General features: G+C 44.1%; 1 protein-coding gene across 1 annotated transcript; it reads left to right on the plus strand.

Moving 5' to 3' along the window:
• Positions 1-1,381: 1,381 nt before the first annotated feature.
• Positions 1,382-17,730, plus strand: LOC121678496 (glial cell line-derived neurotrophic factor). The gene is made up of 4 exons (XM_042058097.1): positions 1,382-1,781; positions 11,023-11,093; positions 12,371-12,557; positions 14,276-17,730. Exons 1-4 carry the CDS (start codon positions 1,751-1,753, stop codon positions 14,731-14,733), a joined length of 747 nt encoding a protein of 248 aa, XP_041914031.1. The 5' UTR covers positions 1,382-1,750; the 3' UTR covers positions 14,734-17,730.
• The last annotated feature ends 1,572 nt before the right edge of the window (positions 17,731-19,302 follow it).

Here is a 19,302-nt window from a genome sequence, read left to right on the forward strand (position 1 = left end):
CTCATAGCAATTTACAGCCTCAGAGGCAGTAACCCACTGTTGGGTGAAGCTCATCATCATTATTATTATCACTTGAAGCAGTTTAATGAACAAACTCATCTGAGATACAAGCTTGTTGATAGGCTGTTCCCCTTCTTCAGTGACCCCCCACCCCACCCCCAGGGATATCAGCATAGCTGGCAGAGCTACACCTTGTTGCCACTACAAACTCATGTCCCCACTCCTAGTGCCTTTGTGTAGGGCTTTGGTCCAGCAGAGCTGACGGGCTACCAGCCGCCACACAGCCCCTCGGGCTGGCCTGGGTGTGCGGTCAGGGGTATAGGAAGCAGGTCAGGCTCGGCTACCTCCCACTGAGTCCCCCGGTGCCCAAAGAAGGAATTGAGGCTCTTGAGGGCTTTCTAATCTGCTCTTTGGCAGAGGGCTTCAGATGGTATGGTTTTGTGCTCATGGGCACTGATCCACAATCGGAGAACGGGGTCTGAGGCCGGCTTAGCCGGGTTTGATTCCCTGCCAATCTTGATAAGTCCCCAAAAGCCAGTGATCACAGTGTGGTGTTTGTGGGAAACTTGGCCATGAGAGCCCATTACTATTTTGGAAGTGGGTTCTCAGCCAACTTCAAGTTGAAAATTGGTTGATTACCTGTGTTGTACTTGTCCTTTCGTCAGTCCCTAAAATCTTGTGCTTATATCGCTAATAAAAATGAGATTTGGGATACAGGCTATTGTTTGACGTAATGACTGATAAGGGAATGCTGATTGTGCCAGTGACTTAGCTATGCCTATTTGGCTGAGTAATTGTTTGACCTTGATATCACTGCAACAACAAATGTCATTTCCCCTCATATTACACATTCCAGTTCTTTTTAATTAAATAGTTATACCTAAGATATTTGGATACTTTTACGCAGCGTTTAAATTCGGATTATTTCTACAGGCTAAATTATTTGTGTTATAATGACATGCTTTCATACCTGAAACAACAGACCGGAAAATTAGGTAGCCTATTATCAATCAACAGCAATAGCACGCACTGTGCAATCTTGGGAGTTCCTTGGGTCGATCCGGCTGTAACTGACTGCGCTTCCAACAGCCACTGTCAGTTGTGTGAAACCTCTGTAAGATCTTATATGACCGCTGAACATCTAATCGCATTCAGAGGTTTCAATTTCAGTACAAAAAAATAACACTTCACCAGTCTGTCAAATGGAGAAAAGCTGAGCCAAGAAGAATATCTGTGGAAGTTTCGACAATAGTCATGCTAATTAGGCTATCACTGACAACCTGTACACTTTGAGTTGAATCATGTGATACAAACTGGAATTTGACACCTGGTGGGGTTCGACACATCTGTAAATGGCGCTGTACTTGATTTGACACTAAGGTGCAGGGATTTGGTCGAGGAGGATAAGCGTTAGGGACTGGAAGCTTCCTCAAGACGTTGGGCTACCTACCTGTTCTACAGTTCCAGTGTTTCCAGCCTCTGTTACAAAACGCAGTCGTCTCTGCGCGTCTACAACATTGTACAGAACGAGACGCAGGGAGACACAAGCTGGGTCCAGACGACTCAAGACCAGTTTCAAGTTTTCAAGACCATGTGGCTGCTGTCTTAACTGAAACTCGGATTGCAAAAATTATGCTACCGTATTTTAGAGACAAATCGAGGCAAAGTCTACAGAGGAATAGAGCGCCGTCACCTTTGGATTGTTTTCATCTGTTAAGTGCTTCTTAACTCATTTCGCACGCGCACGTCCATGATCGGAGAGGTTGTCCAAGTCAGAAAAGGTAAGTTATTGCCATTACCGTTACATCCAAATTCGTGTATTATATTTTTACCGTGCTGTTTAGTTTTGACATTGTATAAATGTCTTTTCTTTGACAGTGTGTAACTTTTCCCCCTTAATTTTCAATCACATCTAATCTTTGACCAGCTCAACATGGTCAGCTGGAAACATTCAAATGAAATCATACAAATTAATGAAATTATAAATAACATTGCTGATATAAATGCCTGATATTATTATTATTATTATTATTATTATTATTATTATTATTATTATGCCTATGGGGTAAGTCTTCACTGGATTGGATTTCCTTTCCAAGGAAGCTTATGTTTATCTTTCATACCTATATGTAGCTCACCCCAGAGTGCCTCTGCCCATACAGAATGCAAAAATCTGCAGAACATGAAAGTCTTAAGGCGAAGCTCAAATGTTGTCCATGCATGCTCAAGCTGAGCCTGGTGCTGAGAGGACTCATAGCTGGCAATCAATAAATTGGCCAAAGTTGATGTTTAGCATGTGTAATTGCATTTGAGCGTGGGGCTCCGAGTTTTCGTTTCCTACATGACATGGATTTGTCATTCCCTTGAGATGCGTATCTCAGGGACGGAGGTATTTACCTCCGATGGTCATTGAGCAGGTCAGTCCTAGTGTTTATCAGTCTTCTTCCCTTTCTTCTGCATTTGACAGATTTCTCTCATGTTTGTTTATAATAATTATTTATGTCTCCCTGGCTGTTTGTAAACCCACGAAGTACCCAGATATTTGGCGAGAGGTTGCCGAAGAGGGCGACAAAAGCACCTGTTACTAATCTATCTCTAGAACAGATGATGGTTTATATCTTTTCAATAATTTCCATCGAGACATTTTGTCAGATAGTTGATCAAGCAGAGAATATGCAAAATGGTTTTGGTTTGAGTCTACCATTTGTTGTGTGATCCTTCTCAGGAAAAAAACAGTGGATGTTGGTAATTTGTATGCCATTAATGAACACAGTGCTATATTTAAGTGTAAAAATATTTAACCATATATGAAACACCTTTGTGCATATTCTACATTAGTTAAAGCATATAGCAATAATGTTAGGATGGCGATAGATATTAGACATTCTGATGGACATTATCATGTTGTAATTATCGTGTCTGTAAATGTCTCTTCAGCTGATGTCTTGTCTTAGTGTTTTACTGAAGTTGATTTCTAATAGCTTGCACTAACACAGACCTTTAAAGGCTGATTTGTCAACTACACTATGCTTACATCTTGCATGCTATTTGCATGAGACAAAACACCTAAATTTATAGCATTTCTATTTTTCTGCTTTTGTCAGTATTTAGGCTGTTGTGTTTGGGGGTTTAGGGGAAAGTCTTGATTAGATGCCATAGTAAAATTCCACAGTGTAGTGGTCTATTTTACTGAACATTCCATCTATTAGTGTGCAATTCAGCTATTGAAAAGTACTGAAAACTTAAGTTTACCCAGGTGCACCGCAGACAGGGATCAGTTTATCTTCAGTTTTTTAAAGCTGGAACAAATCACCATCACGCCATTAAAAAAGTACCCCCGTCCCTCCTCCCTCCCACCCTACCCCCCCCCCCTTTTTTTGTGTCCAAGTGTCCTTTTAAGGTATTTGATTGGAATGTGTCAAGAATGTTAAATAGGCCCATTGTCTACTACCATATGTGGCTGCAAGTGTGGTGAATTGGATTGTTACTAGATCTTAGTCTGTAGTAATTGTATTTATTGTACTTTGAAACTTAAGGTACAGCCATGGCTGTTACAAAAACAAAAAATCAGTTTTAGACAGAGGGAGTATGAGCTGGCAGTTGTATGCCTGGGTTTCCAGCTGTGCCTTTTCCCTCTTTTTGATTTGTAATGAGTGGGCTTTAAGAAGTTTAATTTTGAATTAAATGGCCACTTGACAATGAAACAATTGCTTATCTGATTGCATAGTTGCAGTTTATCTGATTGGAAGGTCTGTTTCGGAAAGAATAGCATTGTATTATTAGCGGAAAATAGAGTGATGGTTTTCACATGTGTTACAATGTGGGAATGGGTGCTTTTACTTTTTTGGCATTTTTTTTATTAACATCCTCGCAGTTAAATCCTGCGTTTGGTTCCAGCTAAATTTTTCATCACTGGAGACAGAGAGCAGAGACACTGCACAATTGTTTTTGGAAAAACTGAACCATCTCACAAGATTACAGGTCAGAGAAAAGATAACATTGATTATCTTGATGTCTGCTTCCCCCTGCTGCAATATTCTTATCTTCTCAGCACAGATAGGTCTGAAGATAGGGTCTCACCGAGGCAAGCCTGTCTATGTGGTCAGGCCAGTCACAATATTTAATTGCGTTACACATTTTGCTGGTGTGGCAGTGAGAAACACCCCTGAACTCTTGCTTTTAGGCCTAATGACATTTGACTTTCACCGCAGTATTTCACAGAGGAAAAAAAAGAGTGAGAGGTCCTTTGCTCCACCTTGTTAAATGGTCAGGACGGCATCACTCGTCACTGCAGGCCGTCCGGATCGGCTCTGCACTTTGCTTACTTAAGTGATGGTGTGAAGAGAAAATATTTGACACATACTGTCATTTTTATCACAGTCCAGTCCACTTGAGGCTCTCTCTCTGGTGTGGGCCTGACACACCGCACCTCACAGCCAAGCCGGCTTACCCTTCTTTCACACGTGGAACTCAAAAATCGCCTCAGAATAGTTTCTGAATTGAGCAGTCAGTCATCTGTGTTTAAATCGATTTTCTGCTTACTTAGGCTCCAAGGGATTGGTTTTGAAAGTCAGACAGAGATTTTTTTCTGTCTTATACTAACCCTTTTTTAGGCTTATATTTGTACAGAAAATTGTACAGCAAAATGACAGGGATCAGGAAAGATTTTATGACCATGCGTGTGCCCTCAAATGCATTGTGATTCTTGTCAGATAACAACATAGATTAGGCCATTAACAATATTGTTCTGAAGCAGCAAGGAGGAAACTTTTTTCATGCAGTTGACCTCCAGATGACTTTGACCAGATCATTTCCATTTATGAGCAAGCTGTTTCTTTTCCTCAACTGAACTGGGATTTTAATTTCCTTCTCAAATCTTGCGTGAGAGTCATAAATCTAAGTTACAGTAACGCATTCCCGCCACCCCCCTCCGCCCCCACACTTCTGTTGTGAGATACCTAGACCCATCAAAGGGCCAGCCACCTCTGGGGCCAGACAAAGCTCCACTGAGTCACTTCCCTTGGCCGAAGCAGCAAAGTGGTGCTAGGATGAGTTATGATCTCAAGTCACCGAATGGCAGAATAACAGCAATATGTTTTACTGCTCCGATGGCTAATGAACGGGCCGACTCTCTCCCACCCTAATGAGAAACACCTTAAAGCCCTCACTGAGGTCAGGTCAGCCCTGACATTATGGTGCCGGCTTACAGCGGCGGCACTGCGCTGCAGACACTATAGTGGTTTACGGTCGCTGCAGTTGGAACGAAAGCCTGTTTGTCACCCTCACTGTCACCTAGTTAATCTTAGTCTGAAGCTACATTAGGGGCCCGGGGCCAGGGGCCGTTGGCACACAGCTTCTTTGATGAAGTGCTCCCCACGTGAAGTGAATCAGGAGCAGCAGTATATGCTTAACATCAGTGAACGTTTTCACTCGAGGATTTAGTGATTGTCACCGTCATGAGCTTTAGGTAACTGAAGTCTATAGATGAAAGGCAAGTAGAGCACCACCACAGCCGCCACCCATACTGCGCTTACAAAATGACATTTTCACCAGTTTTCTGTGATGATTCAAGGGTAAGGCATTTAATTATCGTACAACTGTGATAAAATCTTGAAGCAAGACCTGGTTAGTCCGTGGGTGGCAGGAAGGGAGAGTCTTCTCTGTGCTAAATTAAAAAAAGAATGAGGGCAGGGACGAAACATCCGTTCATGATAAACAGGAGTTTGTCACAGTGGTGTGTCCAAATGTATCAGGTTTTACTAGCGAGAATGCGCGGAATGAAGGGGGCCACCCGCTTTGAGGCCCAGATCAAACGGTGCGATTCCTGCACCGTGGACACCCACAACAAAGGTGGACTGGCTCAAGCAGATGGCAGTCCGACAACAAGATTCGCCTCTCTCACTTCACAGAGAAGCAACCAGCTCCTGCTACTCACAAGGCTGTAAACAAAAGGGCTGGGAAAATGCAGTGCAATGCCATCCATGTAAACAAACGTAACCCCCAACCTCTTCAAACTGGATGAATCACGGACATTTCTGTAAAAACTTGCAACACTTTTGACTTAGTCACTGAACTCGAAATCAGAGATAAGAGACGCCGGTGAATTAAGTGAGTCAGCCTGAGTTGGTGTTTTGACAGAGAAGGGGGGATTTCACTGCGGTGGAAATGGAGAGCCTGAGTGGTGTGCTCGCGGTGGTGTCGGGGCAGTCAGAGAGCGTGCCCAAAGCACAGCTGGCCACCTGCTGTACAGCAGCACAGACACGCTCAACAAGGAAGTGGCTTGTTGGGGAATGCAAACAGGCACCACTTCATTTGTTAAAAGCAAAGTCACCAGGCACCTCAACATTCATCAACAGCCTTTACCTGGGGGCTGAACCAACCCCAAACATACCTCCACATTGTGCCATATGACAAGAATATAATGTAATCCTGTAGTAGGCTCATAGAATTCAGTTGAATGGGTCTAAAAGAAACCTTAAAAGAAACTAATGTACAGTATGATTTAAGTCGGGGGCTACACTGACAAGACATGAAAAATGGAGTGAACGGACAGAAGAGAAGAGAAGTACACTCCTGAGTTACAGGCAGTGGCGTGTGGAGGAGCGTTGTGTGCTTTGAACAGATGAGGATGGCTGCCTGTACCCTTTGATGTTACCCATTGAAGTGACAAGCCATTTGGGCAGAACGTTTCATGCCAGCAGTGAAAAGCTAGTTTGCTATTCAATGTACCCTTCTGTGTGAATGCACATTGGTAAAGATTTAACACTGCAGTAAAGGTCATTCAGGACTGGGAGAGATGAGATGATTTCTTAAAAGCAAATTTCTTTCTGCAGTGTCTTGAATGTCACACAACAACATTTGGTGAAAAATGTATCTTGTTAAACTCAGTGGCTCTGTCAAAATAACCTAACTGACGTCACTCGCCTTAGTGAACAGATTACAGGAGTTTTCAACAAGCACTGAGGGGGGATTTAACATCTTCCAGCCTTTGCTGATGAGTGACATATTCAAGTTTCAAAAATGGGATTGCAGTTTAACAGAAGTGGACTGAGTGGCAGTGCTCTGTGGCCGCAGTGGCCCATGAGTGAGTGAGTGTAACACTGCCTGAGTTTCTCTGTGAGAGAAACAGACGTATAGTGTAGCGCTGTGGAAACATGTCCTCAGTTGCTCCCCTGTACTAAAACTCCATGGCTCTCATTAATGCCATTTCTGTCCAGAATTCACATGAAACCAGACAAAAAAAAAGGTACATGATTTGACCCAGGCAGATAGACCATCTGGATAAACAACCTATTATTGTACGAATGTGCATCTGCGTCTTCTCGCGTCAGCAGAGTGGCTGGGATAAGTCACAGTACTGACAATAGGTCCCAGAGAGACAGTGAAACGAATCACAACTGGTGAAAGGTGGCCACAACAGTGGGCCCATATCAGTATCAGTGCAATCAGTGTGCCGATATACATCTTTCTCTGTTTGTATTGAATTTGGCTGCAGATTCATGTGAGTGGAAGTAGTGTGCCTTTTTCCTGAGATTGACACAAGTCAGCAAACGGCCGTTCCACTTGCCTTGATCCGAGGCTCTCTATTCCTCCAGGCTGCTATGTATGGTTTCCTGGTGCCCGAGCTTGACTCTCTTTCACTTTCTTTGGTCATATCATTAAAACTGGCACCCGTCTCTCTGTGTAAACATGCTTTGACAAGTTCCCATTCACTGTGACAGCGGAGATTAAGGATACTCTCGCTAATTGCTAGTTTTAAACGGGGGGGAAGTGGCAAAACAATCCTAATCCTCAATTGTGAACCATGACAACCCGGTTACAGGGGTTCCTATCGACTGCAGCTTCCTGTTAGGCCGGACTCACATGGCCCTCCGTTCGGCCATGAGGTGACCTGGTACTTTAGCACACATCCGATCTCTTTGAAGCCAGCAGTGGCACATTGGGATGGGGCATCAGTCATTTTTAACCTCTACACTGGGTGTCCTGCCTGATGATCTGCTGTTGATATAATGTTCATCTACTGTGCAATGATAACAAAGGGATATAAAAAAGCATTTTTATCAAGAACAGTTTAGCCAGGCGAGGATGGAGGGAAGCTGAATAATCAGATTGGGATGAAATTCAGAAGTATATCATAAGTATATCATATGGAGCAGACCACAGCATATCTGAGAAAAAGGTTTTGACTCATGTGTTGCTTCTCAAAGTCATAGTTCTGTGTAGTGGGGTTGGTTGTTGTAGAAACCTGGAAAACACATAACTCTAGCTGCAAGACCTCAGCTTGTTGAGCATGCAGAACAAAACCCCATGTCACCCTTTTCCAGTGTCTTTGGGACATGTAATCCAGATGTACTGCCTGTTTGCATGTATATTCTACTATATACAACCAGTAAATGCTATACTGCTGGTTAGTACATGGCGTTGGCGGACTGGTGAATAAACAAGATAGCTATTTGGAGCATTTGGCTTTTTGGCAGAGGATTTGTTGTCAATGCATTACGGTTCTTACAAACATACACTTTAAACATAAACATATTGTTCTCACATACTTCATGCACCGTGCAGTGTCTGACCAGCCAGGACGGTTGGCTATTTTGCCTTTTTATTTGTTACAACATCCCAGTGGCGGAATTATTGTGTAAACACCACACTGACTCAATTAAATGATAACCAGAAAAAGACATTTATGGCCGTGCAGCTGGGCTGCGCACAAGGGACGTTCCTTTCTTCTGGAAAGAAAAGGCAGTTTCTTTGCCCCGTCCAGCAGTCTAATCTGTGTCTGCGCGTGGTTCTCCTTGTGTGTCAAGAGCTCTGGCGAAAGGATCAAACTAATGAGATAGATTCTGCTTCTCGCCCAATGCCATCCTGCAGCGGGGGTTTGGGGGGGGGGGGGGGGAGTCAAAGGTGGCAGTGCATTGGTTTTGACATGCAGAACATTTCCAGGCAATGGGTTTAAAACTCCAATCCACCCCATCTTAAGCTCAGGTCAAGGCTTGGGCAGAGAAGTATTTGTTTATGAGCCGCAGACAATGCTACTCATGGTGGGCAGCAATGCTGTAATAGAGTTGTGTCGCCTGTTAGAGGGATGAATTCTGAACACACTGGCATACGTGGCATCCAGGTTGACCTGTGATTCTTCTCACTGCCTTCCCCCCACTGATTCATTACACTTTTACGACAAAGGAAACTGCAGTCACAAACACCACTCCATCCTTGTGTGTGTATGTGTAGATGCATGCATGTTTGTGAGTGTGTGTGGGTGTGGTGTTTAGTGTGATTGTGTATGTAATGTGTGGGTGTGTAGTGTGTGTGTGTGTGTGTGTGTGTGTGTCGGTGTCGGTGTGTGTATGTGTGTGTATTTTTAGTGTGTGTGTGTGTGTGTGTGTGTGTGTATGTATGTGTTAGTGTGTGGCCTCTCTGGGGGGATGGCACCTGCAAGCCTCCTTTCATCAGACGTGTCCCGGTGTCCAGACTCCATTTTGGTCCAGAGGAGTTTAGGATGCTTTACAACTTTAATTTAGCATACAGGATGGCATGGCGGGGAAGCCACACATAGTCCTGGCCTCGTGTACTATTACACCAGTGTGCCAGTCCAGGCCCCAGGAATACTGTTCCCTCACGCTTCACCGCTCTCATCCTCCTCCTCCTCCTCCTCCTCCTCCTCCACCTCCTCCTCTGCCAGATCCTCTCTCCACTGCTGGCCTTTTGTGTTGATTGCACTTTTAGTGGTTTTTCATCTCGGGCGTCCTAATTTACATGCCAATCACAGGGTATTGATTACATGCACGGCTTGTGGCGGTAGCCTCTTTGTGTTGTGTAATAAGACACCAGTCGTCTTCTAACCTTTGTACTGTTCAATCCGCCCGCATGGCAGCCAAACTGTGCGAGGCACTGTGTCAAGGTGCTATATGTAGGTAAGGGCCTGGGATGGGGATATTTTTAGAAGCATAGGCAATTGAAAAAGATATTTCAGGCACGAGATAAAACATCTCCTTGTCTCACCTTTGATTTATGTTTCTATTTATAGCTGCTCCGGAGGGGGAGAATATTGTTTAATTGCTTTATGGCAGTTACCTTTGAATTGGTCCCAACAGCGAGTAACATATTTGTGTATTTTAAGCCTTCCCTGGAATGTAATTACACAGCTCAAGTGTCTGTTCCGTTATCTATTGTTAGTTTGTAAAGGAAGTAGAATTTCTTTATCTGGCTGCTATCTAACAATGTGACAAAGGACCGTTGTAGAAGTCACTAAAAGGCAGTGTACCTTGTCTGAGAACTGGACCCTACGACGGGTTGAGGAGTGCTAATAAAACTATATTACTTAGGTCTGTTTTTCATCTCTCTCTGAGACCATGCTGGGAAGTTGGGCGATAAGGTTTTTAGCGTACCTCCTCCTCCATCTTGGAACACATGGTGTGTGAAACACACCAGACAAATGGGCCGTGGAACACAAGGTCCTTTTAGTGAACTTTGTCCGGCCACACTCAGCCTTACCACACACTTACCCGGCCTCTGTCCCTTTGGGCTGTCCTCAGCACAGGGCAGACAGACGCGAGCACGACTGAGTCGAGGCTGCACCGAGCCGAGGGAGACGTGTGAGGGTGATCATGCCACGCTCAGGCATGCCATGTCAACCAACACCGAACGAGTGAGCGGGCGAATGTCGCTGCCACCACGCCGCTGGCACTGAGAGATCCACAGTGGCCCTGCATACCTGTGGCCATGTCCCATGGGCTCAGACAAAGTGGGCGCTTGGACTCGGTTCAACTAGGCTGCTGTGGCAGTGGTGGAGGACTTCAGTTTACGTCGTCAGTTCACACGGTCCATTTCAAGACTCAGTTCCAAGCCCTACACTTCCATTTCAAGACTCAGTTCCAAGCCCTACACTTCCCTTTTCATCTCTGTGAACACAGCACTTAGTTGAGTTTTTTATGTTGGATTTTGAGGTAGATTTTTTTTTTTTTTGATGGATGTGGCTTTATTAAGGTTGTGTGTTGACGTTATTCTTTTGCTCTTTTCCAGATGGCAAAAGGTGGCGGAGGCAGGAGGTTCCTTCAATGTCATCTGCCCAGTGTCACCTGAGAACATGGAGGGTGAGTGAGCATCCAACCCACTGTGTCAACATCTCTGTTATGACAACACGTGTTGTGAACAGGCCTGTCAAACACACTACTCGTTTCCATGAAAGCCTGATCAGTAGTGAAAGGTGTCAGCCATGCAACTGCATTGCTGTCTCATGACGAACACGCCACCTCACACACACACACACCCACATACACATACACACACCCACATAAAATACACACACGCACACGTGCGCACACACACACATTCACACACACACACACATTCACACACACACACACACACACACACACACACACACACACACACACACACACACACACACACACACACACAATCCGATCTACCCTTGGTGTTGCTGTCTGGAAGACGCTCAGCTAATAAGCACCCTTAAAATATTTACTTGCCTGTAGCCATCCAGGGTTTCAGGTGTCGATTAAGTAATTAAAGAGGCGAAGGTGTTGGCCCTAGCTGCCATGGGGCAGTGGAGGCCCCCGGGTGTCAGGGGACATGGGGTGCCGGGACCCCCGGTGCGGAGTGAACGCGAGTTGTTTCCATGTTGTGTGTCCACCTCAGTGGTGGGCCAGCAGGGATCATTTTTCTCTCCACGGCTCTGAGTCCAGACGTGGCACCCTGTAGGTATTATGTAATGCACGCTGCAAATCAGATGTGAGGGAGCCGCAAGCAAACAGGCAGGGGCACATCGTTGAGAGAGAGAGAGAGAGAGAGAGAGAGATGGAGAGGGAGGGAGAGGGAGGGAGAAAGGGAGGGAGGTTTGAAAACTTCTGGTGGAAATTTGCAAGAAAGCTGGTTGGATTTAAGTTGGCCTCGAGGCTCAGTTTGGGAGTGTCGACAAGGCTGTTCAGTCATTTCCAAGCTGCTGCAAAAAGCCATGAAATGCTGGCGGCCTTTGTGAATGGTCGTGTTTTGAGATACTGCAATGGGTGTAAAACAAGTAACTTCCACCTGTATGTGTGGGTGTGTGTGTGTGTGTTTGTCTGTGTGTGTTTGGGTGCTCAGGGGATTTACTGGGGAACGTATATGTAAGTGCCTGTGTTGCATTTGTGTACACTAGTGTCGTACTTGTTTACACATGTTTGGCATCTGTTTTAGTATCTTAAATTTGTGAATGAGTTGTAGGCTATTTATTTGTCTCAAATGTATTTCTCTAAGTTTGGGTAATTCTAATGTCCATTTCCTGCAGTCAGCGAGTTGTGTTTTCACATAAATATACATTTGTACTTATGCACTATATGTTGATTTGATTTGTTCCCCATCTTTTCAGGTGACGTTATGGGTGCTAGCCTCCCTGCTAGCCCTAGTTGATGGATCTGTTGCTGGGAGGGACAGAAAGGAGTCTTTGCCAGCCGTGCTAAGAAGCTCAGAGAGAATGGCATGGCATCCAGCCAATGACCCGCAGGCACAGGAAGAGGAGGAGACTGATGACCGCACTTCCTGGGCCACGCTATTTGGTGAGTGTGCAGATAGTCAGTCCAACAACAAAGCATCTCTTCAGCAGAGCTAATAGTTGTCAAGTAGAGCTAAATATGGATCACTCACTGTTCCAAGGCCCACATCCTGTATGTGTGTGTCTGTGTGTGTGTCTGTGTGTGTCTGTGTGTGTGTGTGTGTGTGTGTCTGTGTGTGTGTGTGTGTGTGTGTGTGTGTGTGTGTGTGTATTTATATTTGAGTTTCACTAAGTGTTTTAATACTTCTGAGATCCAGGGAGAGAGTATTGTTGTTTTGAGGGACATTGCCAATCAAAAATCAAATAAATTGAATGCACTCGGGCCTCCCCTTTGCCCCATGAAAACAATAATGTCTAAATCAAGCCTGAGCCCTGGCTGCTGACCGCCATAAAACACAGATTGTCACTCCCATACAACGAATTTAACTCCTGGACGAGTACCAGGTCGGCTCTGCTCGTGAGAGCGAAAAGATGGCCTTGGTGAGGGGAGCAGTCTGACCTCCCAGTCCATGCATGGATGGAAACAATCATCAGCCCGATATTCATTTCACTCGGCTTCCCTGGAGCCCCCCAATACCGCGCTTGAGAGGTGTATCACACACTGGGACCCGGAATACTGATCCGGGCCTCAAAACAGATGTAAAGAGATCTGATATAGGGTTACCGAGCTGGACCCTTATCCCAAAGCATGTCCTTTCTGCCTTTCTCTCGTTGCCTCCCCTGCAGCAACACGGACCGGATCAAGGATGCGAAGAGGTCCAAGCTAGCGGACTTTATCTTGTAAAGAGAGGAGAATTTATGGGAAGTTTCCCATAAAAATTCTAATGTTTTGGAAATCCACTGGGAAATATGTACTGGTAATTTAGTGTCAAAGTTTCGGATGTCATGAGAAAGTGATCTCAAACTGCACCAATTACTTCATGTCTTGACATTGTTAGGGTTATGTTGACACCCACAAAAGCTATTGATAGTCAGTAACCTTGGCATTACTATATATTCACATGTATCAGGGCTGGCTATTACTTGCAGATGGCCAGAGTGTCGTCCTCCATCAGACGAGGTTAAAATACTTCTTAAAACAATGTTTCAAAGTTGAAATTCCTCGCTCTTTTCTGACCTTTTCTGACCTTACCCATCTGTTTGTTGTCAGACTTTTTCAGTCAGTATCACTTATGACAACACTTAATGATATCAATAGATAACATTACCTCAAGTATACAATATAGTCACTCCCTATCTTCTGCTGACAGTAAATGGTTACTTTTTACTATGTACATCAGAAACTGAGTTGCTAATAACACCATCAGATTGGTACCATTACCTAAATCCCTTTGGAATATTTCTGTAATTGTAAGACGCACATCACAAACAGCATGGCAAGTTTTAACAAAGCAAAAATCGATGTTAAGGTGAGCCAATTATAACCTCTTTTGCCTGAGGAACATTTTGACTCATACTTTTGGAGGCAGTGTTTATGTTCATGAAGTAAATGTTTCCATAGAAATGTGGCATATCCTTAACCTGTTAAAGATTCCCCTGGGACAAACCGTTTTTTTTTTCAAAGGGAAACAATAAATTTGTTTACAAACAAGAAAATTGCATTGCTTCTTCTGTCTGAATACTGTATATGGTTTTCTGTATATGCTTAACTGTTGATGTTCTTTCTAAAAGGCTTGTGTATGTTTCTCATAATAATTTTCCCATGTGTCTGGTGTCTTGCAGAAAGTCCCTCACTTCTGGAGGAGGCCGAGGATCACCAAAGACGATGGCAGCGTTCCCCCTCCGACACGACATCCCAGCGTCCGCAGAAGAACCGCCGCAAGAAGGAAAAGGGCCAAAAGCAAAGGGGGAAGGGGGAAAAAGGCCGGAGGGGGAAAAGCAAAGAGAGTTCAGACTGCCGCATGGAGAGGAAGGAGGTGAAGGTGCGTGACCTGGACTTCGCCTACGACTCGGACGAGATTGTGGTCTTCAAGTACTGCGTTGGCACGTGCTTAAGCGCACGCAAGAACTATGACCTGGCCCTTAAAACCCTGATGAAGAACGGCAGCATACCGAGCCACATGGTGGGCTCCGACCCATGCTGTCGGCCCACTCAGTACGAGACAGTGTCCTTCATGGACAGGCAGACCTCCTGGAGGACCATCAAGCACCTGTCCGCCGCCAACTGCAGTTGTGTGTGATGAGAGGGAGAGGGAGAGACAGGCAGCCGGACGACCGGCTAATCGGAAGTTATCGGAATCAGAAGCTCCAGAAACAAGAGGAAACTGGAGAACGGGAGGTCTGAGATGACTAGACAGATGGCGTGGAACGCGGTGCGGACATTAGGGAAGTCCACTGTCTCATTGACGTGATGGGGTGCGACGTGAAAGTCCCTGATTCTCCAAACGTGGGGGCATCGCACTGAGGTTGAGTGGTGATGCCGCGCGAGGCAATGTGGACATAAAGGAAACAATGCTGCTAGCCATAATGACACCCAAAGGCTTTCTGTTCGACCACAGGCCCGGGCCTTCACGCGTCATAAGGTCTTCAGCCTGAAAGGGAAGGTAACACAGAGTAACCGGCTGTGTGAACACGGAGCTCTGGTATAGGACATTGGTCATCACTTTGTTTGTTTGTTTTTGACAGTCTTCATGTGCCTTTAGCATGACAAAGAGCTACAAAATGATTCTCTTGTTCCTGACATGTCCGCTGCCATTAAGTTAAACAAGGAGAGAAAAACTGCGGGCATGCAGACATTGAATTTGAAGACCAACCACTTTTACATTTGAAACATTAAAATGAAGCAAAGTTGGGGTAATTGCATTTATCAGACCAAGAATTATTTGGTGTGGTTCCATCTGTATATTTCCTTCAATGGCAGCTTGGTCACTAATAGGTCACAAGAGGCCATGACACAAAGAAGCCAAGAGTTAGTCTACCTTTCCTGTAGACATGTCGGAGGTTAATCCCGACCCCCCCCCCCGCCCTACACACACACACCCACACCCAGCCTCATCCCCAGGATCATAGTCCAGGGAAGCAAGGACTTTGATGCAGACTTCCTGAAGTTTGAACTTGTTCTGACTCGTGTCTCTTTCTTTGTATTTGTTTATATAGTTTCTTCTTGCTTACTTTTATCATAGCATGTCAATGAAATGACCAGTCACTTTTGGCATAATCTGAAGATTAGCCCTATCAATACAGTGACAGACAGAAACACTAAGTGGCACATGTGTATGGCCTAAGCTAACTGTCACTAGTTATCTTAATCGGTCAAGGGGACTATCATTTCGGGCTACATAATGCCAAGCACACAGAGACTGCAATTACTGTGATTTTCTCCATTCAAACTTCAATGAAAACTTTAACCATTTAGAACATTTACTCCCATTGGGCTTTGATCTTATTCCTTTTGTGCAGCAATCTCTGAGCATGAGAGCAGTTTACATCAAAAGGCTAATTTTGTTTCAAGTCACCCAGGAAAAGGGTTATGCAGGGTTTATTTGCTTTCAAGTGATGAATTCTGCGAGACACTTTGCATTATTTGACACCACTAGTTTACATGTCCGTAAACAATCTTGTTGACAGCCTTTCAACACGTGATTTATTAGAGGTTCTCAGTGGGGAGCAGTTTGTCAGTAATGATCTTGAACCTCTTTCTCTGAAGGTTTATTTGAAGTGAGGTACATGTGGGTAACAGAGGGGTTTTAAAAAGGTCCCTGGACGTCTTGTAAACCACAAGGAAATGTACTAGCTCTGGGGCTGCATATCTTTGCAGAGATTATAATATCTCTTCCATGTTCAAGGCCTCATCTCTATTTTAAGCATGTGTGTGCTTGAGCTAGTATTCAATTTAACATTAATAGCCCATAATACTCCAAAAGCAGTAACACTTGACTAGTGATGTTGCATGAGAATAAAAGGGGGGCAAAAACATGCAAGGTCAAATTGTTACCCCTCTCTGGAGTTTAACTGGTTACCCAGTAACTGTTTGACCTGTTGCTGTTTGCATCTTTCAAAAAATAGCTAGGCAAATCTGTGACTGTTGTGGTTTCCATGAACTTTCACTTAATATTTACAATGTCTTTTTTTTATTGGTTAATCTTGTGTATGTTTGTTTGTGTATATTCAGTTTATTTCTCAGGACGCTTTACTGTAACTCATTGTTGACCATAATATCACTTAGATACATATTGACCTCATATTTTTTATGTATTAGGAGATCGGGTGGAGATTTCCCTTTCATTGAAGAGTACAAAAAAGACAATCCATTTTGTGAACGATTTCATTGAAACATATGGAAACCTATGTATATTCATTCTTTTGGAGCTGTGCCTTACTCCAAGGCTTAGAGGCTAGGCTGTGCTTGTTCTGATTGAGTGTATACACTTGTTTACTGTGAGGCTCCTTTTCGTATACACGGGAGGAGGCTCGCATAGGTCTGCTGCATTAGGAGTATCCAGTCTTCAGCCCTGAGGGTGGTTCAAGTTTTATTTTTTTCTCTCATGTAAATAAGTCTGTCATTCTTGATAAGATAGCTCCCCCATTAGATGCTATGCATCTCTTCGCCTTATTATGCAACCGGGGGAAGTATTTATTGCTGTTAAGTTATTTATTTATTATGGTTTTTGTATTGGACTTGTTCTTACAAACATCAGATGTCTATTATTTATGAAGTGGCCATGTAAGATTTGTTATTCTTTTTTTTAATGGAGCAAGATCCTTATAAAGCAACACTTCCGAAACATTCACAGAGGGACAATGATTCATTCAACTTCACATCCATCAATAGCATTCACAAACAGCACACCTGGGTCTGCTTTATACACTTTCCACAGTCTCTTTCCTGTTCTTACTTGGCTCTTAATAGAAAGTTAACATGGTGCAAATATCACTGGCTAGGTCTCTTCCAGCTCTGCCACTCTCCCACAGTGCCAAAGCACAAAGCCAAGGGTGGAGAAACTGTGCCTGACATCCCTGTCATCAGGGACCAAACATCTCAGCCCAACTGAGGGCCATGTCTAATCTGAGTTAGTGCTTTACCATCACAAGGAGCCTTGTTGTTCCACAGTTAAATGTCATTCACAACCTCATAACTCCAGTGTTCATTATTATTATTGTTATTATTATTATTATTATTATTGGTGTTGTTGTTATCATTTCACTGTTGTGAAAGTTCTCTATGAACTCTATTTTTATACTATTTTCTCCTATAAAGGAATAAAGTTTTATTAAAAAGATCAGTGTTCAAAGGAAATACTTCAAAACAGATTTTATGAATGAACAGGTAGAAAGAGGTAGGTTGTGTGGTTAACAAATTAACAAGAATAGCTGGTAGACACATAGAAACATGACTGAAAGCCTATATTTACTGACAGATGACTAGGGAATAGGACACCAAGGTCTTGTTGTAGAATACACACTAAAATATCCTGAGAGACAAATCGAGTGTGTGTTTGTATCCATCTATAAAAGCATAACGAATGAGAAATATGGGGTACATGCATATCATAAGCATGTTACATAAACTAGCCATGCCTTGAGGTGTCATGTTGTCAGAGAGACCAATAGAGGTTCCATTTAAGTCTTCCAAAGTGTGTGTGTGTGTGTGTGTGTATATATATACACACATATATACACTATGATACATTGCTGTTTCCCTCCCGAGAAATGTCTAAAGCAAGCTATTTAAAAATGACCAGCAAATAAAGCCTTCTTCAAAACGTGTTGAGAACAGTAGCCTTGTATGTTGTTTCTTTTCACATCACGTAGTGAATTTCCAATCAACCACAGACTTCTTGTTTCTTAACAATAAATCAATGGTCCACCATCAAAACATGAGTGGGTATGTCTTTATTTAGTTTGACATGGGGTTTGGAATGTGCCATAGGTTTAACATGCTCCTCTATAGATGTGGCCCGTTGAAGAAAGGAGTTCCCACACAGAGCCTTCTCTGAAGCGCGAAGCTCACACGCGGTTCTGCACGTCTCTGTAAACTACCACATAAGCCCCGTTTTGTTCTCTTATCCGCACACCATCAAACTCTGATTGCAGTATTTTCTTTTGTCGGAGCCTGTCAGATAAGGCACCCCTCTCACCTGGGAGGGCAGACAGAGACTCTGGTGACGCTTCACGACACTATCCTACCCGTCCAGGCCCTGAGCTGAATGTGATACACTGTTTATACAAAGCACAGACAGGAGAAGGGGCTTGGTGTGGAGAGAGGGCATTAGCACTTGATTCCGATCTTCTGCCTCAGAGACTGTTTATCAACACTGTCCCATGGCACAGGTGACCAAACATCTGCTTCAAGGACTTCTCTATGGAGGGTGAAGGATGGCCTGCACAAAGCCCTGGGCCTCCCAAGCACATAGATTATTGTTACTAGCGAGGTTAAACAAAACAACCAAGCCCTGAACGAGTCGCGGAGACCTACCTCCACACACACACATACACTGATCCAAGTTTTGCCAGAGGATGGGCGTTCACATCTGGCCACACTTGGACAGCAACAATGAGGGATCACTGTTTTAAAATTTAGGGTGACCAAAAAAACCCACATCCTCACAATCAGACCTGATCACTGCATGGGCCACTTGAGGACTTCATATCTCCCCATCGCACGCAGTGCTTTATATATGGAAGGTTATGACACTGATGGAATTTAGTCCCGATGATGAGAGATGAGATAAGGGCCAGAGTGTTGAAGCGTATCGTGCCACTGGCTCTCATTGTGAGCACTTTCACCTGCATGCTCAACATCTTGTGGG

Source organism: Alosa sapidissima, chromosome 12 (genome assembly GCF_018492685.1).
Source record: "Alosa sapidissima isolate fAloSap1 chromosome 12, fAloSap1.pri, whole genome shotgun sequence".
NCBI classification, from domain to species: Eukaryota; Metazoa; Chordata; class Actinopteri; order Clupeiformes; family Clupeidae; genus Alosa; species Alosa sapidissima.

Excerpts from the sequence above, each read along its gene's own strand:
- LOC121678496 (XM_042058097.1), top strand. The coding sequence starts at position 1,751 with ATGATCGGAGAGGTTGTCCAAGTCAGAAAAG. Across the intron at positions 11,094-12,370 it reads GTCACCTGAGAACATGGAGG|GTGACGTTATGGGTGCTAGC; the intron begins GTGAGTGAGCAT and ends CCATCTTTTCAG. Across the intron at positions 12,558-14,275 it reads TTCCTGGGCCACGCTATTTG|AAAGTCCCTCACTTCTGGAG; the intron begins GTGAGTGTGCAG and ends GGTGTCTTGCAG.